This window comes from Lonchura striata, chromosome 12, assembly GCF_050655825.1.
Source record: "Lonchura striata isolate lonStrDom1 chromosome 12, ASM5065582v1, whole genome shotgun sequence".
Lineage (NCBI taxonomy): Eukaryota > Metazoa > Chordata > Aves > Passeriformes > Estrildidae > Lonchura > Lonchura striata.
The window spans coordinates 8865146-8890719 of NC_140714.1; the positions used below are offsets into that span (position 1 = coordinate 8865146).

Here is a 25574-nt window from a genome sequence, read left to right on the forward strand (position 1 = left end):
CTTACTCAACACCTCTGGGCACTAACACAGGCTGATTAAATCAAAGAATAGTAACAAATCTACAGGCAACATTGCAAGCTGTGTCTCCAGCAAGCCAAGGCACGTTTTCCTTCTCTCAAGCCTTGGGAAAAGCAATTTTGGAGCATCCAAGTTGTTCCTGCTTCAAAAAGCATGATTGTTCCTGCTTCAAACACCATGATGAAAGCTCTGGGGCCAAGGCTATGGCTGCCTTCACAATGTTGCTGTGAACTTTGCCTTGTCATTAGGCAAAGAAAAAAGAAATTACAGTAGGAAATATCATTAAAAGTGGCACTGGAGGGATGCAAGCACTGGGTCCCAGCCATGCTGTGACAGTGCAGAGGTTTTCTGCACCTGGAGAGAGTGGTTCCTCTCTCCTGCCTGCCAGTTCAGCTTCTCCTGATGTGAGGTACCACCTCGGCAGCTGCTACCCTGCCAAGAAATCCACAGCCCACAGGGTTTGATGTCTCTACTTTCAAACAACCTTGGCTGAAAACAACCAGCCTTTGGTCAGCAGAGACGTCCTGGTACTGAGGAGGAGCTTTACATTAACAGCACTTCCCAGCCCTGGGCACCCTGGGCAAACCCTTAGCACAGGCATGGGGAGGTCCTCCCCTCCTCTCTCAGCACAGACCTGCATAGGAACACCAAACACCATCTGTAACTACTTCAGGTATGGCAACATCCAAAGTGTGAGGTTTCTGAAATTTGTCCAGGGAACCTTCCAACTTTTTGCCACACACTTAGCCCTGCGTGCATGGCCCTGCTGTGTCTCCTTTCCTATGATCCCACCCCTCACAGAACAGAGGTTCACCTGAGATGCATCAGGTGGCCAAAGGGGAGTCAGGCACCTGTGCCATCAGCAAATCCTCCGGCTTCCAGGAGAAAAGGACAGTCCATTTTGGCCTCTTGATCCAAAACTATCCATGTCAGCAGGGGGATCCCCCTCAGCTGGGAAGCAAAGCTTCAGATGAAGCAAAGCTTCAAAGCTTCAGATGGGATGCGCGGGGAGGAAGGATCTGCCAGGACAACTACTGCAGCCCAATGACTACCCCTGCTGGTGGGAAAAAAATCGTCATTATTGCACGTGTTCTCAGCGCCGCTGAATCTACACCTGGCACCGCTAAAACCAGTAACAGCAGGAGCCCACGGAAGGTCCCTTTTCCACACCGACAGAAAGCTGTGGTACCCTGGTGCAATGGGATCAGCCGGACTTCCAGCACCAAACGAACAGCAACATGTGTCCACCCCCAGCAGGCAGCCCAAGGCACCATCAAACAGCCTCAAACCTTGTGGATGGATTTGTGGATCAGGGCTGGTTCATGGATCTCATGGAACACAGGTCTCCTGTGTTTGCATTTAGGACCATGACAAATTTTGGGGTTGCCAGGCTGGCAGTGGTTACACCCCAGGTGTAGATGCTCTCATTTATTTGCTTTTTATCCACAGAGGTTTGAGTGTGGAGAGCAAGCCAGAGCTGCAGCGAGTGCTCGAGCACCGACGGCGAGACCTGCTCATCAAACAGAAGAAGGAAGAGGAAGAGGCAAAGAAATTGCAGTCTCCTTTTGAAAAAGAGCTATTAAAGAGGCACCAGAGGCTGGACCAGGTAGAACTGAGCTTTCAGCCATCCTTAGGTTAACCTAACCACCTGATATAAGTCACAGGGGAGATGGGTGAGGCTGAGGCTCAGCCCAAGGCACTGCTACCCCTCCATAAAATGGGAACCAAAATACATCTTGCACTGCTGCCCCACACAGCTGCAGCACTCTCATCCTCACATGTTTATACTACTTCACCCAAGACCCCATTACACACCACTCACCCTGGTTCTCCTCTGGGTCCCACACAGTGTCCATGGGGTTTTTTTCTAGTTCAAAGCACCCTAAACTGCATGGGGCAATAATAAACTGCTTTGGGCAATCATAACTGGACCCAGCAATAATGAAGCCTTGTGTTTTAATGTAGCTGATGCTCTTTCGTCCTTTCATATGTACAATGAATTCTTTCTTACAGCTGGAGAAAGAGCAGGAGAAGCAGGAAGACCATGCACCAGAATTCATTAAAGTCAAGGAAAACCTGAGAAGAACATCAACGGTGACGGGGGATGAGAAAGCAGCATAGCTTCTGCCAAAACCCAACGGGATCCTACCAAGGCCAACACCCCCACTGAAATCTCTGTACATGGTGGACATTCCCAGCCACGCCATTGGGGCTACTTGCAGTTATTAACACTTGCTCCAGTAGAAGGCACAGGAAAGGTTTCCCCAGACCAGGAGGGAATCACTGTGGGAAAAGTGCAGTATTCACCAGAGTACTCACACAAGTGGATGCAGAGAGAATTGTGTTATTTCCCCCCCAGACTGTGGGTGCACACTAACCACCAGCTAACTCTTGGTTAACTCTAGAGACACAGTGAATATTTCAAACAGGGAAGTCTGTGTAGGAACAGCTTGGGGGACTCCTGCTTCTTTGTGGTGGCAGGTTTGCCAGGCAAAAGGGGACAAGAGGGCAGCTGCAGCTCTGGAGAGCCTCCTAAAAACCTGGTAACTAAAAGGGACAATCTGTGTATTACTAAGAACAGCCCAAGTGACCATAATGGCTTTCCCAAAGGTCACTGGCTTTGCACCAGTGTGCTAGCCAAGCGTGGCTGAGGCTGTGTGTCTCAGCAGCACACCTGTACAATCAGAAATACCAACCTCTGTGTGCCCTTACCAGAGCAGCACAGCTATACTTCAGCTATACTTCACAAACACCTTTAAACAGAATTTCAGCCGTTTCAAAGTGGCTTTTTGGGTAGTTCCATGATCAGGCAGAAAATACATTGGGCTGTTCTATCAACTTCCCAGGTGGAGGGCAAATGCTCTGTGCAGAAAGCAAAGGCTGGGTGTTTCCAGTGACCAGGCAGCAGATCCCTGTGGATGCAGCAGACGACAGACAAAGTGCTTCTTGCCCCTGCACTACTGAGCTTCATCCCCTCGCCCAGGAGCTGGACATGTGCTACCATAGGGACCCACAAGAAATGCCCTGTGATGGAGACGGGATGATGTGGTCATGTCCCATGGTCCAGGCTGTCCTGTTAACCATCCTGCATGCAGCTGGTACCTGTGGGCACCAGGAGCACAGGGCATGTAGGTCCTGATGCAAAACTACTTGTCAGTGCTTCTCATCCCCTTTTTCCAGAGGTTAGAGCTGCCTCATTGCAGTTACCAGTTTATAAAGCTTCTTCTTGCTGCTGGTATAGCCAAGCTGAGGTGGACGGTGCATTTGCACCATGTTTGGACAGAGCCTGTCACACTTACAGGGCACCTGTGCCCTGGGATATCCACATCTAGAGCTAGAAGTGTGTTTTCAGGAAAATCTCAGCTTCTTGCTTCTCACACCAACCCTGATGCAAAGCTTGAACAGCATAACTCACCAACTGCCTTTGGACACTGGCTCTCAAATGGCCTCAGCAGACCTCGTCAGCTGGGCAGGTAATACCTGGTTAATCAACATTTATTATCCACATCTTCAGTGGATCTGTATGTAACTTAAGGGAAACTGGGCATTTATACATATTTATAAAAAAAGTTACTAATCCATCCTCTAGTCTCCTGGTCCAGTGGGATGTTTCATTTCAGAGGGCTGTTGCTTGACCTGTCAGTTTGAGTAAAACATCTTAGCTACATCACGTGTCAAGAGCAGTGACACAGGTATGGAGCTTCTGTGACAGACTGGACTATAAAAGCCCTTAGCTCAGCTTCAGTCCTTGAGCTTCCCATCTCATGGCACTGTCTCTGCTGTAGTTTTTAAGGCCCTTGCTCATATGCTTATTCTAAACATGATTTTATTTCAGAAATCCAGTGCATATTGTCACTATGGGTCAAACAAAATTTGAAAGGCTATTAACGGCCTTTCCAACTGTGAAGTTTTTTATACAGGTTATGATTAAAACCATAAGGAAGGAGCAGCATCCAGTATTTTTTCACAGGGGAAAAAAAAGCCAAATTTCTTCAAGGAAAAAAAGTGTTGTTAAGGACGCTTGTATATAGCTGTAAAGAATGCTGCATGATACTCCATAGGTAACAGCAGTGTTAAGTAACCAGAATTATTATGCTGAGGTTTTGTGAGGAATTATGGCACAGGTTAAGTAACCTTGGTCAAAGAGATCAAAAAAATTCAGCAAATTAATTTGTAATTTTGCCACAGATGGAAATGCACTCCAGGAGAGGCAATCTGTCGCTCCATATGCACCAGTGAAATCCATGTTATCAGCTCACCCAGGCTGGGACAGGGGCATTTATGCAAGTCCTTGGGTGGGAGCCATCCAGTAAGGTCAGCAGTGAAGAGGCAGAAAGGATTTTGCTGCTCTTCTTAAGTATTCAAACATTACCTGGAGGAGAAAATATAAATCAAGAAGGTGTCTTTGTCCACCAAGCACAGAGAGGGGCTGCACACAACACAGTCCATTGTGGCTGGGGGTGTCTGGGTCATTTCCAGCAGAAGTCCCAAAGGGTGAGGGAGGGCTGGGTGACACTGTCCTAACTCAGACTGGGCTAGCAGAGTCACAAGAAATCCTTCCAGCAGTGGAGAGACAGCAGAAAGTCCTGACCCAGCTGCCCACTGAGACCCCACGGGCTGTGTGGCTGCCAGCAGGGGCAGCCAGCACAGGCAGCACCTGGGAACACAGCAGGGCAGACAGAGCTTCAGCCCTGAGCAGAGCTCCAGGCTCCAGCCCTCGGAGATGGCACATGGGAAATTATCCCTTTACTGCTGAAGCACTGGCTTAAACACCACAGCACTTTCCAGCACAGCTCTTCTCATCCCTCTGAACTGATAACCCCCAGCTGGGCTCAGACACAGAACCTGTACAGCTTTCACCAATGCTCTTGAGCTTCATGGAACAGCAGTGAGCAGGTAGCACCCTAAAAAATCAGTGTAGGAATCACCAGGAAGATTTGGGGGTATCTTTGTGTCTCTATTTCTTCTGCATTATTTTTCCCTATGCCCCTAAAGCACATTCCTGAATGAAACTGGTATATCCAGAAGGTACACATTATCAGAGTATTGATGGGAGACAATGTTTTGCACTGTGTATGTTGCTTATGTGGTATATAGTCTGTATTCTGTGTTGGTGTTATAAATTTATATAAAATCATGTGTCATGCACCTCTACTGAATTAACTCACTGTTTAATGTGGACACTTCTGAAGAAATAAACTAAATTATAACTGTATATTTTGCTCTTTTACACAAGGAACTGAAAAAGCTCCAAGGATACAAACAGATGACAGCCAAATAAACTTAATGAACATAAAAAACAGTGAAGTCTGACACCAATTTCTTTGTTAATGTTGTGTTAACTCACTCATCAATGAGCTCTTCGAATCATCTGCACCCAACCCTGCATCCACTGCTTATCCCCAGACATTATGTCAATTTGATGAAAGTATAAGGGCACACGAATTGTAAATCAGGGCTTTGTGCACTGAAATTCCAATCTGATTTCTAAATGGATGCCCACCTGCCTGGCAGGGTAAAATCCACACAAAGCCAAGAAAACACATCCTTGGATTTAATTTAAAAACACATTTTTGAACTGAAAAGTAATCCTCACACTAGTGAGCCAATTTAAACATTTTGAAAAGTTGCTTTAGCAGCAACCAAAGACCACAGATGTAGTAGATAAGAAAAAGAGATGATGCTTCACACGTGCAGGTCATACACACCATGGTTCCTGAGAGTCAGGACTAAAACTGAATGCAGCAAAGCAAATGAAAAGGACTTCTCTATCTAATTAGTAACATCCTTATCAGCACAGATGCCAACAGCCCACTCAGCACAAGACCAAAGTGGTGCTTGGATGCATTTCTCTGACACCAGGTGTCTGCGGGGCTTGCCACACTGGGAGGTGTTCCCCGTGGCACTGGTGTGGTCTCATTCACTAAACCTGTTATTCCAGGTCAGGTTCACAAAACATTTTCCCACCTCTTTGATGCTTACAATAACAGCTCCCTTGCTACCCTACCATGGCAGGTTGTGTACTTCATTTCCTGGCATAAACCTTTCAAAGGGATAAATCTTTTCTAGGCCTTTGGTTAGATGTGAGACCAGGGCACTCATGCAGGACTTTGTAAAACGCTTTATCAACGCTTCCCAGCCCCAAGCAGTGAGGTTTCAATGGGCTGTGCCCCAAAACTCCTGTCAGTGATCACAGACTTCCTTCCATGCATGGATGCCAATGGTTGTTCATTGTGACAGTTCCTCTTCTGTGGAAGAGAGTAAGAACCAATCACTTCTGCTCTTTAAAGATAAAAACCTTTTAGCTATGCTCAAACTGCTCCATTGCCTGGGATTTCTCTTACTGCCAGAATTTTCAATACCAGCTTTGCTCTTTATCCAGGTCATGCTGAGATCTCTTCTCCTATGCACTCACTCCTGAAGTGCTCCTAGATAATTTGCTGCAGTGAAATTTCCTGTCAAGGAACACTTACATTTTACTGCCTGATTTACTCCTCATGACTGCCTCAGAAATGGCAAGTTCTGGTTGTCTTCCTCAAGCCAGTGGTACCCTCAGACCAGCCCTGGCTTCCCATGGACACCCCTTCTCAGGAATTCGCCTCTGCCTATTCTAAGTATTTCTCCATACTGAGATTATTTCCCAAAATTATCTAAAACTGCCACTGACTAGACAGTTTTGTGTTGATGAAAGCATTCTATGAAACCTTGAATTGGCCATGATACTGGTGAGATCCAGCCTAATGAAAATAGGCAAAAATGCAAAATTATCAGCAACATAATAATGAGGGTGTGTTCCAACACACCATGACCAGGTGATCTTGCGGGTTTTGTTGATTCTCATCACAGCCCATGAGATCTCTGGGCATCCACAGGCACTTGGAGCCGAGCTGGGTGTGCAGCTCCGGTGGCTCTCCAGCTCAGACTAAAACAGATTGGCAATGGCCTACTCAGGCAGCACCTGAGCCTGCCCAAATATAAACCTGCATGAACATCAGGTTGCAAAGAGATTCAGGGACAGGTTTTTTCCAATCTGTTATCCCTGACCCTCCCTTCAGGAGAGCCAGATGCCTCAATGACTTACAAACAGCAGTCAGGAAGCACAAGGCCAAGCACTCCTGACTCCAGCAGAAGGAAATGTACGAACAAATGGAAAAATCCCACAGAGCACTTCAGAAGGATGTACTGCCTTCCAACCATCATGACCTCCAGTCACTGTGGGATGGAATATTGTGCTGTACAGACCAGAAAATAGCACATCCATAGGACACCCTGTCACTGGGAGTGTGATGGAGCCACATGGCATCTTTAATCTACCAGAGTGATCCTGAACACACCTTCCACTGCCCCTGAGCCACCCACTGCATTGCAGCTGGCTGCTCTCATTGACTGCTGCTCCTCGTGGCTGCTGGGCTCGGTTTAACAAGCTCAGCTCCAGGCTTAAAACTATCGTTACCCATAACAACATCCGATGTCTCAACATTTGCTTAACTTCCCATGTTAAAGCAAGCCTTCCGTAAAGTGAACCCCACGCGTTCCTGACAAAGCAGTTTCCAGCGTGGGTCTGCAGCGGCAGCACAGACCCATCGATGAGCCGTAGGCAGGGGGATCCGCTGCTGGATTCCTCTCCAGGAATCCCGCTCGTCCTGTGAGGGATGTGAGCCCCCATCTCCTGCCCCCCGGGCCCAGCAGGGCCAGGTTCAGGGCCGCGGCAGGTGAGGGAGCACATCCCCGTGCCAGGCTCCCTTCCCCACCCGGCCCAGCCCCGCATCCCGGCCCCGCACCCGAACTGCGGGCAGGGCTGAGGGCAGCGCCAAACCCCCGGGCCAGGAGCAGCGCCAGCCCCGGCGTGCTGCTCTCCACCCGGAGCAGGCTTCCAAAACAACAAACCAGAATTAACAACAGCAGGAGAAGGGCAGCGTGTCCCTTCGGTGACGGGGCTGGCAGTGCAATCCCAAGGCTCCAGAACCGGCCCGAGTGCAGCGGGGCTGCGGGGCTGTCCCGCCTGCAGGGGTCAGCGCTGCCCGAACAGCCGCGGGCAGAGTCCCCGGCAGCGCTCGGGAGCCGCGGCCCGGGCAGGAGGCGGCGGCCGGACGGCTCCACGGAGGACGCCTAAGCCGAGGTACGTGGCGGACCGCGTTTGCACGGAGAGAAAGGAATGGCGCTTTCCTCGCGGAAGAGGAAGCTGAGGCCGAGGCGAGCCCCGCGCTGCCTGCGCTCCCCGTGAGGGCTCAAGGGCAGCGCCGCGTTACCGCGGGCGGGTGTGCCCCGCGCTGCCCCGAGGCCTTTCCCTCTCCAGGGAAACTCCTTGGACGAAAGACCTGAATATATGAAAAAGCAGGAGTTAATGACACATTTGCCGTGGTTTCCCGACTTTGTATTTCTTAAAGTAATCTGATATTTGGAAAGGCAGCAGCCTCTTGAAAGGAAAAATATGATTTATTTTTACTCGTTATGGCTTTTGTTTTTACTAGTGTCCTGCGACCAATCCCACCAACATGGATTTAGGGGTTAATGTAAAGCTGATCCCCCAGGACAGAGGCAGCACAGGCAGAGTGCTGAACAGGGTCACCATTTCACCCGTGCCTGTGAGCCCTGGATCAGAAACTCCCATAAACATTAACACATAGTAGTGGGATATTCCAGCATGAACTTCTCATAGAATACTGGGGACAGACTGGGAAAAGAAAAATATTTTATGTTTTAAAATATGTCGTAAAAACTGCAATTTGAGTTCCTTGAAGTGCCATAAATCTCCACTGTCCATTGCAGTGAGGACAGGATAGTGCCTAAATATTAATGCAACCCTTGTGCAGGTACAACATCTTGGCCAACCTACCCAAACCACTCGTCGCTGTGCCAACACCTCCATCAGCCATCCACAGGGAGCCCCGTCCCTTTGCAGGGCGGCGCAGGCTCCAGGATGGCTCTGCTGGAGACCAGCAAGCGCTCTCAGGGCTCAGTGCTCGGCAGCGTGAACCCCGACCTCGCCAGCGAGCGGCAAACAGCCTCCTTCAGCGTGGAGAAGCTCACGGCCCTGCTGGACGGCGGCGCGGAGCAGACACGGATACGGAGGGCAGTGGGTGAGTGACCCTTACGAGGCCCTGATGGGGGCTGGCACAGACCATGCCTGTGTCCTGATGCTCTGCTCCTCCTTTGCAGCACAGTGGGGTTTGTGCTCCTGGGCGTTTGCTTATCCCCCATCTGTTTAAAAAGTGGGAGTGTGGAGCTGGAGTCTTCTCTTGATGTAAATCAGTATGACTCCTCCGCAGCCACTCCTGCTGTCTGAAGCTTTTCTTCCTCCCTGCTCCCATCCCCTGTCTCTGGCAAGACTGGTTAAACTGGAATACAAGAACTGAGGGTCGAGCATCCATGTGCAAGGGAAATGCATGCAGGGGCTGGTGCTGCTGTGCAGAAATGCACATCACATGTGAACCACAGCCAGCTTTCCTCCTTGGCACATCAGGCTCATCCAGGTGGGAATTTCTTGCGTGGGTTGGCTCAACCAGGCTGAGCTGCTCTCACTCCTGATAGGTGTGCCAAAAAATTACTGTCACTCAGAAGAAATAGAAGAAAAAACCCTCTCTGTTGTCTCTGTAACTGCATCCATATTATACTTATACTTAGCAAAGGAAAACAGCAAAGCCATTGGGATCACCCTCTTCACAGTGGCACTGGAGTTCAGCATAACCTTCCACGTGAATAGACTCAAGGTATTAAGGCAAAATGGACAAGGGGGTATTCAAACTGACACAGAAAGTGACTCTGAGTTGTTGTGCAACAGTGCAATGGGCTGGTAACATCCCAAGCAGGAGACCCAGCAGGCTCCAGGCGTAACCCACCCTCTGGCTAATGCAACTCTCCACACTCTGGGCAAAATGCAGCTCACTACAGCCCTTACTGCCCTCACAGCAGCTGGAGGCAGAAGGATCCTTGGCATCTTCTGCCAGAAGTCACCTCTCCCTTCCTGACCAGGGAGGGTGCCTTGCAGGGTCACCATTTCCACTGAACAGACCCTTCTCTCAGGCCCACTCAGTTCCCCTTCTGCTTCCCCAAACCCACTGCTTTTCAGAGTTAGATGTGACAGCCATGGGAGCCAGAACTGGCAAAACAAAACCTGCCTTCAAGCATCCCAAAAATCACAGCATCAGTATCCATGAGTCCAGTCCTGCCTGCTCTTCCCAAACATGGCTTGAGGCACTGCCTGCACTTCCCCAGCCCCAGGAGAACCAACTGTTTTGTGTTGCTTTGCAGTGGAAGCTATCCAATCTGACCCTGTATTTAGCAGAGAATATCAGTATTTCGAGACCCAGAATGAGAGGTATGAAGCAGCAGTCAGGAAGGCTGTTCATCTCCAGAAAAAGATGCATGAGATGGGATGGACTGAGAATGGACCTGAATATAAGTACATTTACAGGTGATTTCTTTTTTTTTTTTTAATGTACAACTAATTTTTTGTTAAAAGCTTTGTATGCCAACAAGAATCAGCTTTAGCAAAGGCTGGGAAAGGCCAACAGCTAACAGATTAAGTTTGGATAAAAATGTGCTGCAGGTTTTTACTTCAGCAGCACACTTGGGAAAAGGGAAAATGCTGGTACACAACCAGGAACTTCTCATAGAGCAGCACATGGGTACAGTGTGATAGATCACATCAGTTCACAAACACAACAGATTTCCACTTCAGCAACCTCCTTATTTGTGCTGCAGCTCTCACACCATCCCTTAGACATTTTTAAATATATAACCAGAAGTGGAAGTGGTGCTGTTTCGGTTACATTACTGACTTCTAAATAAATTAAAGATTACATTTTGTGTATATAGAAAACACATATTTTATTAAAAGTAAAAACAAAAAGGAAAAAACTCACCTTAGTTTGTTGATAAATGAGAACAAAGTATTTTCACAGTCCTTTCCTTTAGAAGTTTTCTTAACACATTTCAGTTGCTTGCCCCTCCTTTCCCCCTTTGCTCAGTCAGTTCCTGGCTGGCTGTTGCCCAGGGCACGCTGTCTGCTTGGTGAGGTCACATACCCAGTAGGAAGGTGCAAGTTCAGAAGTGTCACTCAGAAGACATACCTGTCTCTTACACAGCACTGCTGACACTCAGAGCCACTTTTTGGCATTTCATAGACTCATAACACAGTTAGGGTTGCAAAGGACATTTAAAGGTCATCTAGTCTAGCCTTCTGCAATGAGCAACAACATCTTCAACTAGATCAGGTTGCTTGGAGCCCTGTTCAGCCTGACCTGGAATGTTTACAGCTCTCTGGGCAACCTGTGCCACTGTTTCACCATGCTCATTGAAAATGAGTTCTTCATTATGTCTAGTCTAAATCTACCTTCTTTTAGTTTAAAACCATTACTCCTTGCCCTATGCTGACAGGCACTGCTAGAAAATTGTCCCCATCATACGAAAGATGATAATTTTTTATGCTGAGCTCTTCACCACTTACAGCAAGCAGAACTAATGAAGGGGGAAATATGCCATCAGGAGCTCTTGGACCTGATCATTATATTCCCATTAAAAAGTAGCTCTCCACTGCTCCCTCAGAACAAAAAAAATCCCACCCAGGTGTGCTATATCAGGCCCCCTGATGCCAAAGGCTGCAGCAGGACCAGCCTTGTGCTGTCCCAGTTGCTGGATTAGGAGCAGAGCTGTCTGGCAGGGCACCTCTTGCCTCATGGAACTCCAGGTGAGCACCAAGCTCTTATGACAGAACCCTGGCTCTCAGTGCCAGGCACAGTGAATCACACAATTTAAAATACAGCTTTTCAAATCTCAGCTAAAGGAACGTTATTTCTGGCCAGGCTGCCAAGGATTCATTAAGTCATTTTCTGTTAATCAAAGCAATTTTCCTTTAACTTCTTTGTTCATGTTTCCCCCCCCACACACACTGTTTCAGCATGATTAATTCTCTCTCAGGGCCAGTATAAAAGAAAGGTCAGAGTCATTTGTTAACAATAGAAGGTATCTATGTGAAAGGAGATGCTCTCTAGAGCACTGCAGTAAAGCAATGTGCTAACAGCCACTCAGCTACTGAGAACAGCACAGGCACTCACTTGTACATATACCTGTATCTGTGAGGTGATTCAACCATGTTCTGAGGAATCCCAGGAAGAGGGATATAGTTATATTCCTCATGTTTTCTTATTATTTCTCACACAGAAAAAAGCTTAAATAAATTTCTCATTTGCACCATGGAAATCACTGTACCCAAGTTCCCATACACAGTTTCTGGAATACTGCTTTTTAGGGTGTATGCAGATGGTCACGGTGAAGGACCAGGGGTTACTTGGATGTATTTTCATTTTTCTACAAGAAAATAACATCTCAATTCAGGACAAATCTTCATGAACCCCAGTATTGCTCACTGACAGCAAAAGGCAGCAAACAAACGGCAAAAAGCACAGCAATAAACCCAACATAACATAGTATTTCTTCAGAATGGAAATGGGAAGGTTCAGGAGATCCAGGTCCCACATAACTACATGTGTAATTCAGTCTAATATGCCTCACAGTGAATTGCTGGGGTTTGGGGTTTTTTAAGTTGGGTTCTGTTTTGCTCTTTCTTTTTAGTTCAACCTCAAAATCTGACTTAAATAATCAAGAAAAAAAATCCTATAAAGTAAAATAAAAATATAAAATGCTCACAGAGTGTCAGGAGCTTTGGAGCTGGGTTGTGTGTGCTTTTAGCTTAGCATCTGCTACTTAGAACAGATAATTCCTCCAAGACCAAGTGAAATGAGCAAGCAACACATATGCAAATTCTGTTATGAAAGAAGAGACAAAAGCAGCTTGGAAGGGCACTTTTCCTGCAATGCTGTGCTGATGCTGGGTGCTGGGCAAGGTATGACAAGGCAGAAAACAAAAGGCAGCAGGTGGTACTGTCTGGTGACCACTGCAGTGCCACTGCTTCATTCATCACATGCCTGGAACTTCACTCCCTTACAAACACCCCTTGTGCCTTCTCTGCAGGGCACTGTCGGGAGATGTCGCGTTCCTCCTGCACCGCGTCTTCATGAGAAGTATTTCAGTGCTGGGCTCTGACAAACAAATTGCCAAGTGGATTCCCCTCGCCACCCAGCACAGGCTCATTGGAAGCTACGCGCAGACTGAACTGGGACACGGTAAGGCTGCAGGGAAAACAGCATTTCTCTATGACACAGCCCAGATTCCCGTGGGAATTTGACTCCAAACTGTCCATCCTTTACTGGGACAGGGGTGGTTGGGTTCTCGTTCATGGTTCTCATCAGAAGGATAACCACAAAACCCTGGTAAATAGCCACAGCCAGCTTCCAGGGATCCTTCACTCTCTCCATCCCTGTGATATACCAGAAGATAGCTACATAGATATTTTTTTAATTTCTTTTTTTAAAGGCACTTATCTTCAGGGTTTGGAAACTACAGCAGTCTTTGATACTGCTACTCAGGAGTTTATACTGAACACACCAAAGATCTCTGCCATGAAGTGGTGGCCTGGAGACAGTAAGTACCACACAAAATATCTTGGGTTTTGCCTCTTTCAGTTACTCCACATACCCTGGTTAAGTTCTGTGTTTGAGGGCCCAGGTGCTAGCAGATTTCAATAAAAGATACTCACATGAACAAGCAAGTAAGAGAAAGGGGGTTGTCCAAGTTCAAAGGCCATAAAGGAGCCACCGTCATCTACAAAAACCTCTTGGGCTGCAGGCTGAAGAACTTCACTCAGAAAAGCTCTTGCTGCTGCAGGAATAAATCTTCTCTTGTTTTTAAATAATACTCAGACAACCAAAACCTGCAGGGAGGTCATCAGCATAAGGATTCGAGTCATCAGACAGTCTCAGCATAAAGGATTCAAGTGTGAAATTCTTTGCTCCCTTCAGGAAGGTATTTCACAGAAAATAACTGAAGTCACTGCAACAGCCACAGCACTTCCCACTCTCACCATTACATTAGCTCAAACTGTTTATTTTTTCTCATATTCTGTTACAAAACTGTTAATCCAAGCCTCATGGGCAGCAACAGAGGCAGAATGATGGTGCAACTTCTGAGAGCTAAGAGCAGGCTGATTTAGGTTTCCAGCACACACTTGTGCTGACCCATACCTAAGACCCAACACATTATTAGTACTGATCTCTCTTAACTGTTTATGTTGTATCTTGCTTAAGGGAATGGGGCTGTTTTTCTTCTCACAGTGGGAAGATCAGCAACCCATACAGTGGTCTTTGCTCAGCTGTACATCCATGGGAAGTGTTATGGCATCCATCCCTTCATCGTGCAGATACGCAGCCTTCAGGACCATTCCCTCTGCCCAGGTAAATAACCCCAGACACTGCAGCACTTGTGCAGGTGCTCTGCCTATTTTGCCCTTAAATGTTTTCTAAAACATTGGGCCCAGGGAGAGTTATAATTGCCAAAACCAAGCCAAGAGAGATAGCCAAGGTGTAGTTATCAATAACCCCTTCCTTTTGATCTGAAGGGAAGTTTAAATATCTTCAGCCATATCCAGACCAAGCCCTTGACATAACCCGAAGCCTGGGCTGCTCTGAGCACCTCTGCATTAACACCTCAGTTCTAACCCTAGCCAGCACAGAGCCACCTGTCAATGGATCATGGAAACAAACTACTACAAGGCATTCGAATGCCTGTTTCACCCTGCGGGCAAGATCCCCCATGCTGGGGAAGAAGCAGAGCTGACCATGCCCTTCTTTTGAGGTCCCCATCCTGACACAAAGTGGGGAGCAAGAAGTTCAAGTGGAAGTAAGCAGGCTGTTTTCTCCTGCTGCAGGCATAAGTGCAGGAGACATCGGTCCCAAAATGAATTTTGAGCACACTGACAATGGCTACCTCCTGCTGAAGGATGTGCGTGTCCCCAGGGAGAACATGCTGAGCAAGTTTTGTGAGGTATGTGTGGACTCACATCACAAACTTGCTGTCAGACTCATTCCACAGCCAGAGAGACAACAGGGACCTGTCTAAATTTGGGACAAAAATCTTCCTTTGAGTGTTAGCAAGTCTCTGAGGTTTTACCAAGGGCAGAAGGTACCTGGATCCTAAATGAAAGTCATTGTCAAGAATTCCATATTCAGAAGCTGGGGATCATGGGGCAGGCAGAATGTACCTCTGCCAGAAACAGTAAGTTTGTCTCTTCAAATGGATGTCTTCCATCCATCATACATAAAAGCATTGTTTGCATTCAGTGAAGGATTTTCACGCCCATCTTATTCCGTGCATAGCAATTACACAACCATAGTAGTACTGAATAAGGCAGCATCTGACAGCCTCTCTCTACTCTAGGTTCGACCAGATGGCACCTATGTAAGACAGGGGTCACAGAAGATCAATTATTTCACAATGACAGCAGTGCGCATTTCACTCATTTCAGACGAGGTTCTGACACCCCTAATGAAGGCTTGCACCATCGCCACCCGGTACTCGGTGGTTCGCCGGCAGTCCAAGCTAAAGCCTGGGTAATGCCATGCGTCCCGGTGGGAAGGGGGCTGTACACTGTGTTCCCCTGTGCCCGTTTGTATTTCTTCTCTTCATCTTATCTTTCAGCCCATCACTGGCTGATTTCCAGACAGGGCATGATAAACATGCTTCCCCATTATTTACATTAATGAGCTTCAGTCAAAGTACAAGAGAATGTTTACAGTTCAGTTTCATACTTTGAAAGGTCAGTGGCTCACACAGGCAACTTATTCTTTTATAACTGGCCTTCCCCTGTAATCCCATAACTGAGCAGAATCCAGACAAACTGGACAAGTTGCTGAATTCTTATTCCATAGTGTCATACTAGTGGATGCAACATTATAATACCTTCCAACATCCAGAAATCTAATATTCAAACTTTGAGCACTGAATTGTATTGAGTGTTGAATCCCCATTATTTTTCAAGAAATACGTTAATTTGAATTGACTACAAAGATCTCTATTTCAATACCCTTTCAAAAGCAGGAAGATCCTAGTCAAAACATGGTTCACTTCAAACACAAACCAAACAGAAGACCACAGCAGCTGAACTATTGTAATAACCAATTCCACCTATTGAAGTCCTAAATGTACCAACCACATGAAGTGATAAAGAACACACAAAAACAGCTGAGAAAACTTTAAATAATTCAGACTCAAATATGTTCAGGGAAACATTTTTTACACATGGGGCCACAAAGATTCCATTTAATAAGCCAAAGTTTATCAGGGTGCAATGCCCACTGCCTTTTCTAGAACACCGAACAACTTGCTGTCCTTGAAGGCCTCATTCTCTTCCCCTCCTGCAGTCCCTGTTCCCCTCTGTACTGACTGACCACACAAAGCCTTTTCTACATCGTTAGGTTTTTTTTGGGTTTGTTTCTCCAATAGCTCAGCAAGCTGGACAGATTTGCTGCCACACTGTCAGCTCAGTCTTGTTCACACACTGCTTCTTGGTAATGAAAAATGCCATTTTCATTCTACCACTTTCATTCATTTCAAGTAAAGTAACAGTAGCTATGCCCATGTCCACACTTTCCCTGCTTCATCAGCTGTCTTCCAACAGGGAACAAGAAGCAAAAATCCTTGACTACCAGACTCAGCAAGAGAAACTGCTGCCCCAGCTGGCAGCAGCCTATGCCTTTCATTTCACCAATGACTACCTGCAGGAGCTATTCAACAGGGGGTACAGAGAGATCCAGAAGAAGAACTTTGACATGCTGCCAGAGGTGAGCTTCAGCAGGATTAACTCATACAGCATTTCTGTTCTCTAAATGTTAAAAGTATTTTAGCAAACTGGACAGGCATTCCTCTCATCACTAAAGAACAGACTAAAGAGAAAACACGAAGTTCAAATGACGTGTCTCAGGTCTGCAACCAGTCAGCAACAGAATTTGTTGTACCACCCCAAACTTTTTGTTTTAGGAACTATTGCAGAGTGAAAAGTCCTTGAAAAGCATGTCCAAAACCTTGTCCCAAGTAGCTGGTGGCACAGTGTTATTACACAACTTCATCTACTACGTGCATGCACGTACATCTGAGCCAAAACCAGAAGTGCGACTTTTTAAACAGAACAGAATATTTTGCAATTAGGTGCTTAAAATGAAAACATACTCTGAAAAAAGGTGGCCAAAGCCAGAACTGGCTGAGAGAAACCCAAAAATGCATAAACTGACTACAGTGTGCCCAGCAGGAGCACGTGCAGCATCCCAGAGACCAAAGGTCAGGCTCAGGGAACTGGGTGCTACCACCATTCAAAGGGGAACCTGACAGAGATTTCATGCCCAGGTATTGCACAAAATTTAAAAAAGGAACTTACTCTGAAGATTCCACCTGTAATACTCTGCTTTTTTTTCTCTCTTTTTTTAACAGCTCCATGCATTATCTTCAGGTTTTAAAGCTGTGATCACTCAGCACTGCACGGCAGGAGTGGAGATTTGTCTCCGGGCCTGTGGGGGCCATGGCTACTCCCTGCTGAGTGGACTGCCTTCCTTGTATACCAAAATACTTGCCTCTTGTATTTATGAAGGGGAAAACACCATTTTGCTCCTGCAAACTGCCAGGTAACAATTCAAATGTGTTTGTCTAAAAGTATGCCCCCCATTTATTCAACCTTTACCACTTCTCCAAAACCAGTAAAACCAGCTACTCCTTTCTCACAGCACCATCTAAAAATACAGCTCAGGACATAAACTATTCATGCCTTCAGTCTAACAAGCATGTAAGTGTGTGGGAACTGGATTATCTCTTCTATTTTTGGTTTGGGGACGTATGCAGGTGCTGTTCTGCATAACCTCATTTTCCTCCTTGCCTGGTAGCACAGCAGAGGTATTGCTGTGAAAGTTTTGTGGTTAATTTTTTAAGTAACCAGTGTGACAATGGTGTCATGTAATGCAATATTGATAAAGTGGGGTCGATTCAGAGGAAGAAAAGTTGTTGGATACTGAAAGTGCATGAGTCATATTCCAAGAGCATCACTTTCCTCCAGACACACAGACTCATGATTATCAAGAGACAGGATAAAGAAACTACAGCTGCTTGAACTTTCAATAATGTATGTTTTTACTAGAAGGAGAAAACCAGGGTACTTCCAAGGGTCAGAGCCACCACATTGCTCTATGCTGCCATGCAGACATTTCTGCACTCATTGCTGCTTTTTGCAAGATCAACAGCAAAGTCAAGAGAAATGCTGTACCCTTTTAATTCCAGACATGGTCAGTCTAGCTCATAGCAGAGGTACCAAAAAAACTAAGGAAGTGGGGAATGCTCTCCCCAAGGGTCTCATGTGTTAACATAATGTGATTTGTGTCTTGGGGATGGCAGAGGGTAAGACTCACTGTTAAAGCTCCAGAGCATTGAGACTCAGGTTGCAAAGCTGATAATGTATCTAATCACTAGACTGCTTAGACTGCTAATATAGCCACAGCAAGTTTCTGCTGAAAAAAACATCGTTATGGATTGCTGTAGTATTAAATAAGGCAGCCAGGCCACCCCTGAGACCCACCACAGATCAGGTTACTGTAAGCAGCATGCAAAACAAAAGGTCATTACTTGTTCAAGTCCATTCTGGGCTCCTGACGGGATGGGTCACACCTTGCTGCTGCTCACCTGAGCCCACTTTACTTTTTGCATGTCTGTTTGCTGTGAGGAGATGCCCACCATACCCTGCTTTGACTGTTACCCTCTTCCCAGGTTCCTGATTAAGTGCTTCATGGCAGCCAGTGCTGGCCAGCCTGTGCCACCATCTGTCACTTATCTGGCTGCAGTGAAACACAGGAAGTGTCCAGCCAAGAACAAGTTGGATTTTCTCAGTCCAGATATTTACACTGAGGCCTATCAACATGTGGCAATCAGGTCAGTACAGAAGATGGGAGACAGAATTTCTCTCTTTGACATCAGAAATGTGTTAAGAGCTGAGCTTCTTCCTTGCTTTAAAGAGAGGTAAAATAAAATAAGTTAAACTAGGATTGCTACCATCTGTTCCTGAAAAAGGAAAGGAAGGCTATGCAAGATTAACAGCCATACCAGACATTCAGTATGAAGCTTTCACACTCAGAAGTTTCTAAGCCATGTGCTACCAAACAACTACAGTTCACAGAGTTGTTGACACTGTTAAAGTAAATCCTAGACCACATCACTGAGTTGCCATGCAGTAAAATCTTTATTGGACCCTGAGCAATTCTATTAGAAACTTAAAATTTCACATACCTAAGAAAGTGATGTTTGTTTTCAGTTTGCGCCATAGCAAGAACAGAGCCTCTCATTCTGTCTGTAGCCTTTCAATTACACACATTCAGTAACTTAACATAAACAAAAATTACATCATGAGTGGTCTCAGAATTATGTACATAGTTATGGGCTGTATAGGTGCCACCTCTGAAAATCAGGTAAAAAGACAACTCTACTGTCATTGAAACCAGTGTAAAAACAGCCACTCTTTGAAAAGCTTCATCAGTGGGAACAGGATTTGAATCCCTATGTAGAAAAGGAGAACCATAATGTGACAGCAGTCCAGTATTACTGTTTGTTTTGCAAACTCTCCTTACACACACACAACCCAAGAAAAGCTCAGCCAAACCCCTGGTAAACTACCCTGGAAGCTGAGAAGGCAGAAATCCTTCAGCACCAGAGTGGTTTGGGTTCTTCTCACAATTTATACTTAGATTTTGCATAATCTAGTTCACTCATACTGAGCGTAGATAATTCCAGATATCAGAAATGCCAGTTTGCACTTCTGTCACACATAACTCCCAAGTGCAAATTCATGCAGGTGGGATGCACATACAAGATGCTTTGTGCTTTTTCAATTTTCCAGGCTCACAAGCAGTACAGCAGCAAAACTACAGGACTTGATCCAGTCTGGAGTCAAAAAGCACGATGCGTGGAACCAGTGCACAGTGCAGCTGGTGCAGGCTGCAAAGGTTAGCAAAATTTGTCTGCTTATCTGATATTTGTATTTATGAAACAACATGCAAGAGAAATGGCATGATTAGCTTAAAGCCTAAGTGCTGTTTATTGTTTCCTGTTGGCATCTAAGAGACACCACAAAAAGCCTGTCACTGTGGTCTGCATGGTGGAAAAGTTGTAATAAGAAGCAATTCCTTATCTGAAAAATTTGCTGTCTGTATAGACCAGGTAGAAAAAGACTAGGAGAAATGAAAGGGAGAAAAAATGCATTTACAATTATGCTGCCACTACTGGCAGAATCAGACCTCCCATATCCTGCAACAAAACCCCACCATCTCCAGCCAACACTCATCTTTTTATAAGAATCCAGCGTTTTTGGTGCCCAGAGGGATCTTTCTAAAGCCACTCCACTGAAAGCTGGTGGAGTCACAGAAAAGGATGAAACATGCCTCGTACTTCTTCCATCTGCTGGAAAGATAACTGCAGGGGAAAGAGTGAAAACCAGTGGTAAGTGCAATGGTAACTACTGCTGAAAGATAATTCAAATTTATAAGAGACGCTTTCAGCTGAAGTAGCATTGGGACAGCAGCATTTGTTCCCTGAAACAAGGGTGAATTAATACAGAATTAAGTAGAAAAGAGGGGAGAAAAGCCCTAAATATTAATGAAAATTAAATCTATTGATAGTTCTGTATCTCCCAAAACCAAAGTTCTTTTTTCAATATGTAATTAAGTGCAATTCCACTGCAGTTATGGTGAAGGCCTTCCTTCTCTTCCCTTCTGAGTCAGATCCACAACTTATTTTAACATCATTAACTATTTCTGAAGAGCCTAACATAAGCAGAGGGCTGGCTGTGGTATTATCAGTGCTGCTGCTAGACTCTTCAGAAAATGGGATCCAGGCCCCTAAATTCTCTTAAGTATTTCAGGGACAGGAAATGTCATCCAAACCTCTTGACTCTTCCCCATAACTTTACATTTTTTATATACTGCTGCCTTCTTGGGGCAATTCTGTATTTACTTCTTATTCCATACCTTCCCTGATGATTCACCCACACATCTGGCATGGCAGCTCTATGAACTGATCCCTGCCAGCTCTCAGCTGTGTGGCTCAGACTCCACACAGGTCAATTGCTTGAGTGGCCACTCAGTGCCACTTAGCTTCTCAAGCACGTTCTGCAGTCCACACTGGCCTCCACCTCTGCTGCTTCACTGTGCCAGCAGGAAAAGCTGCAGTGCAGGTGTGCCATGCTTACACCTACAGCTGGAAGGGAACTGTGCAGTGGGGGAGTGAACCCACACAGATTCCAGCACCACCAATCAACCCCAGCAGTGTCAACATAGCAAGAGTCAGTTTAATTCATCTCTGCATCTCTGCTATATTTCTGTCATTTCTGGGTCAAACATTCTACTAGTGTGTGACCCCGAAATTACTAGTTGACTTAAAACCACAAAAGTGGGAGGTAAATTTGGTTGTTTTTCTGTGACAGTGGTGTTTCCAGAGCTGAAGCCTTGTAGACACTCATCCCAAAGTACCATGAGCCCAAGGTCTTCAACAGGAGTCTTCTCCTGTTGATGTACAACCGACATTCACTTACCACACAAGCACATTCCAATGTGTTTCCTTCACATAAACTCTTTGGGATATTGATCAGAACTACTTAGAATAAGTACCAGCATGATTTCTGAAGCAGTTTTCTAGAGTTTACAAATACCACAGTGTTGACTGTTTACACATTCTGTCTTCTGCTGTCACTGTAAGCCATGAATGCAAAAGGCCTGGTCAACCAGCAAACAAAGGATACAGACTGGAGAAGTGCCAGGGAAATGAAAAGGTTTTATATTCTTTGCAAGAACATTTGAGTCATTTGGCCTACTAAAGTGTTTGAGGTGCATTCACTGTTGATTGCATTTGTTTTCCAGGCTCACTGCCACTACATTGCAGTGAAAAACTTTGCAGAAACTGTGGAAAAACTCGAGACCAAGGCTGGCATCCAGAAGATTATGAAACATCTCTGTGACCTCTTTGCACTACACGGGATCTTCTCAAATTCAGGGGCCTTCTTGCATGATGGATACACATCTGCAGCTCAAATGGACATGGTCACAGCATCCTACCTGGACCTCCTGGCTGTCATTCGGTGAGCTGCTTTGGCAGGACACACACAGCTATCCAGTTTAGATATAAAAAAGTGCTAGATATAAAAGGGTGCTGCTGTACCTATAGCAACATCTCCACAGTCAATTCACCTCATTCAGTTTTTACTTCCATTGCCTGGCAGTGCTGGAAATTGAAATGTCTACTCAGAGCTTGTTTTCATGGCAAAACAGACCCAAGTGTCCAGCTTCTCTGCAATCTCTAAAGTTCTGTAACATGAAGTCTTAAATTATAAATGAAGAAGTAATGAACACTTTCTACCATCTGCAGTAGAGTAAAAACAGGAAAATATGTAGTCAGAGCACACTGGCAGGAGGCAGCCACAGCAACCCATCACACATTGCAAAATCTGCTCAAGTCACAGCTAATACAGCTAATACCTCTGTTGCCATGGGTGAGCTGCAACTGGTACCCAAACAATCCTGCCTACAGCTACTTCAGATGCATCTGCTCAACACCCTTTATTATCAGCTCTGTGAATTCTGAGCTTACCACAACACTCACAGGGGCTTTTTGACAAAGGGTTGAGCTTTCACTATTCAGTGCTGTTTGTTTAGAACATACTAACTTAAGGTGGAGAGGAGTTGCTACTGTATCTAAAATTTACCTAAGCCACCAGGAGAGAAACAAGAACACACTATAAGCAAGGGCTGAACAGGGCTGAGCCAAACAGCAAAGGGTTTCAGAACTGATTACCAGAATCTGAATTAAGTGATAAGTGTAACATAACATTTTCAAAAGCCTCACATGTTGTCTTTGGAATTCATTGCAATTTCTGTGTTAGTCCATGTCTTGTTAACAGGATTCAAGAATGGAGTATTTACATATTTACAGTTAGTAGAAAGAATATAACCACTTCCTGGTCTGTAGCAAAAACCCAGCCTTTCCCAAACCCTCAGACAGCTCTTCCCCAAAAGGAACTGGAAGATAGAAATGCTGACATTTGAGCAAACCACTCTGCATCCTGGTACCTCAAGTGTGAGGTACAGCCAGCACAACCTCCTACACCCAGGATGATGGAAGGATGAGGAAAAAGAAACAATCTCCTGCTTAGGAGATGCTGCCTGTGCTCTGGTTCTCCATGCTGCCACACTGGCCCCTGGACTAGATGGGCCCTTGGATGGGTCACAGTTGTTTTGCTCTTACAGACACAAATAGAAGAGCTCAGCACCTCATGATGAGATTAATAGAAATTCTGAAAGGTGGATGAAGGTTGAAGATCAGCAAAGCAACTTCACATCAATCTAATAGGAACCTTATTCCATTTTATAAGACACACATACAGCATAAGAAAAATGAAACAAAGAAAAGACAAAAATCAAAAGAACAAACTGGAAGAGACTACTGAGAAAACATCTGACATGAGTCCTGAATTAGGGATGGAGCCCAGGTGATGAAGCCAGGGTGAAGACCCTGCAAACACCCACTCAACAGTGCACACAACTCAGGGCATTAGTAGAACATCACAGAATCACAAAATTATTACAGTTGAAAAGGACCTCTGGAGATCATCTAGTCCAATCTCCCTGCCAAGGCAGGTTCACCTAGAGATGTCTCTGAGGAATCAGAACAAGCAGGATTTTCCACCCACCCAGTAAAGACAAGGAGGAAAACTGGCACAAGCTTTCCAGTAGAAACCTGGAAACTGCCAAGCTTATCTTTGATTTATTTTCCCATCTTGCAAAGCAGTACCCTCTCAGTAACAGGAATGCCACTCCTGTGCTCTGTAGGAAGGATGCTGTGCCACTGGTGGACGCTTTTGACTTCACGGACCAGAGCCTGAACTCTGCTCTCGGCAGCTACGACGGGCAGGTTTACCAGCGGCTCTACGAGTGGGCTCAGAAGTCACCCACCAACCAGGTAGGGATGAATCACAGCTGGGCAACCTCCACAGCAGCCAGGGCACAAAGTGCTTTTCTTCTAACAAAAGCAGTACAAATAAGAGAGCTTTTAATTCCTCTTTGTAATTAAGAGCTTTTAATTCCTCTTTGTATCACATTGTACAGAATAAGCTAAAATAAAAGTCTGTTTACATATTATGGAACAGCACTAAATGCAGGGTCTTTTCTATTCACTAATGCTTCTACTAGTGCAAAACTTGGGCTCTTAAATATGTTTAACCAGAAAGAGTGTAAGTGTTAAATGAGGTCATTTGATCCCTCATGGTCTTTAGCACTTGGCTTTCTCAATTCATACATCCTGTGGAGTAATACTGTAGTAATCGGTATCCCTTTGAAATTCTACAGTGGAACACAAAATTTGCCTTCAGTAAACATTCAAGTCCAAGCATATTTTCTGAGGTTAAATAGCATGCTGTCCCCTTTGGGATGTGTGGTGTCTGGTGATGAAGGACAGAACATATTATAGGGGAAAAAAATCTTGCATAGTTGAAGGAGCTGCTGGTTTGTTGGTTGTTTTCTTTTTCTTAAGTAGTGCAGCTTTATGTATTTCAGAGACTGTTCTTAAGAAAAAAAATAGCCTTTCCCTTCTTAATTGCCATTAATTCCCTTCCACATTCTCTTTCTGAACAGATGAGCCCAGCCTACGAGAGGTATTTGAAGCCACTTCTGCACAACACGCTATCGAAATTATGAAGAACGTGTTCGAAGTGAAGGGCAACATTTCCTCCTGTTCTTTGTGCAGCAGTACATTTATGAAACATCAGTAATGACTAATCAGAATTAATAATCAGTTGCTTACTTGCAGTTACAACAAGTATGAAAGATTCTCAGCCAGCCATTTGCAATTAGACAGATGCCAACAGTGCTGAGTGGTACCTGCTGCTGTGAGACAATCTAGTCAGGAATGGTCCAGGGTTCACTGTTTTCTATCCTGAAGTGTCTTGACAGCATCAAAATTCTCTCATTTGACTTTCTTATTCTCTTTTTAAATCCACTATATGATGATTAAGGGGAAGAAAAACCACCACCACACTGTGAACCCTCTCTCAGTGTGCTGTAACTATGTAGTGCCTTCAAAAAACCCAAAACAACCAACTTTACTGAAAAATCCATGGTGAAATCATGATTAGTTTTTAGGAACAAGTTGTTCTCTTCAATCAGAAAGCATATTAACAAGTGCATCTGTTTTGACAATTAAAATAGCTCTTGATTTGCTCAGTACTGGAATATTCCTGCCTAATGAAGATGCAGACAAAGCTGGTGCCAGCTCCAGTCTGAAGAATTTACCTTCCCATTAATAGGCTGCTCCTTTCTATAAATCTTGAGCTCCAATAAAGTGTATTATTTGGAATACTGCTTCTCTAATTATTATTCTTCATAATTATGGAAAGGGCAAGCTGATCCAGGCCAGTCATTAATTTGCTCATAAATGAAGTGTTGCAAAGAACATCTTGTGATTATAATTCAATGCCAGTTAACACGAATATTTCTTACCATGTGTTGTAAGAAAGAAACAACTTTTCCTGAGCTTCATCAGTTCTGCTTCTCTTTCCTCCTTGATAGCAAGAAAAAAATCTCTCCCTGCTGCCTCTTATTGCATAAGTCAAAAACCTGCAATGTATGAACAGGAAGAGACAAAATACG

The 25574-nt window shown here is 45.2% G+C and overlaps 2 protein-coding genes across 3 annotated transcripts in view; both read left to right on the plus strand.

Annotated features, from left to right (window-relative positions):
• The window catches only part of FAM107A (family with sequence similarity 107 member A), a 27692-nt gene extending 22372 nt beyond the window's left edge, over positions 1-5320 (plus strand). For both annotated transcript variants that reach the window (XM_021530829.4, XM_021530839.4), the window contains 2 exons: positions 1468-1624; positions 2032-5320. In XM_021530829.4, coding sequence (XP_021386504.1) covers positions 1468-1624; positions 2032-2139 — 265 coding nt within the window. In that variant the 3' untranslated portion in view covers positions 2140-5320. The remainder of the gene's footprint in view (positions 1-1467; positions 1625-2031) is intronic.
• Positions 5321-8007: 2687 nt separating this feature from the next.
• On the plus strand, positions 8008-25281 carry ACOX2 (acyl-CoA oxidase 2). Its single transcript, XM_021530854.3, has 15 exons — positions 8008-8137; positions 8832-9098; positions 10270-10432; positions 12991-13142; positions 13393-13500; positions 14190-14309; positions 14783-14898; positions 15292-15464; positions 16532-16694; positions 17338-17528; positions 18658-18819; positions 19781-19886; positions 21795-22012; positions 23760-23889; positions 24561-25281. The coding sequence occupies exons 2-15, from the start codon at positions 8939-8941 to the stop codon at positions 24621-24623; spliced, it is 2025 nt and encodes a 674-aa protein (XP_021386529.3). The 5' UTR covers positions 8008-8137; positions 8832-8938; the 3' UTR covers positions 24624-25281.
• Positions 25282-25574: the final 293 nt, after the last annotated feature.

Coding starts and splice junctions, on each gene's coding strand:
- ACOX2 (XM_021530854.3), top strand. CDS start 8,939: ATGGCTCTGCTGGAGACCAGCAAGCGCTCTCAGGGCTCAGTGCTCGGC. Junction 14,310..14,782: donor GGACCATTCCCTCTGCCCAG/GTAAATAACCCC, acceptor CTCCTGCTGCAG/GCATAAGTGCAGGAGACATC. Junction 14,899..15,291: donor TGCTGAGCAAGTTTTGTGAG/GTATGTGTGGAC, acceptor TCTCTACTCTAG/GTTCGACCAGATGGCACCTA.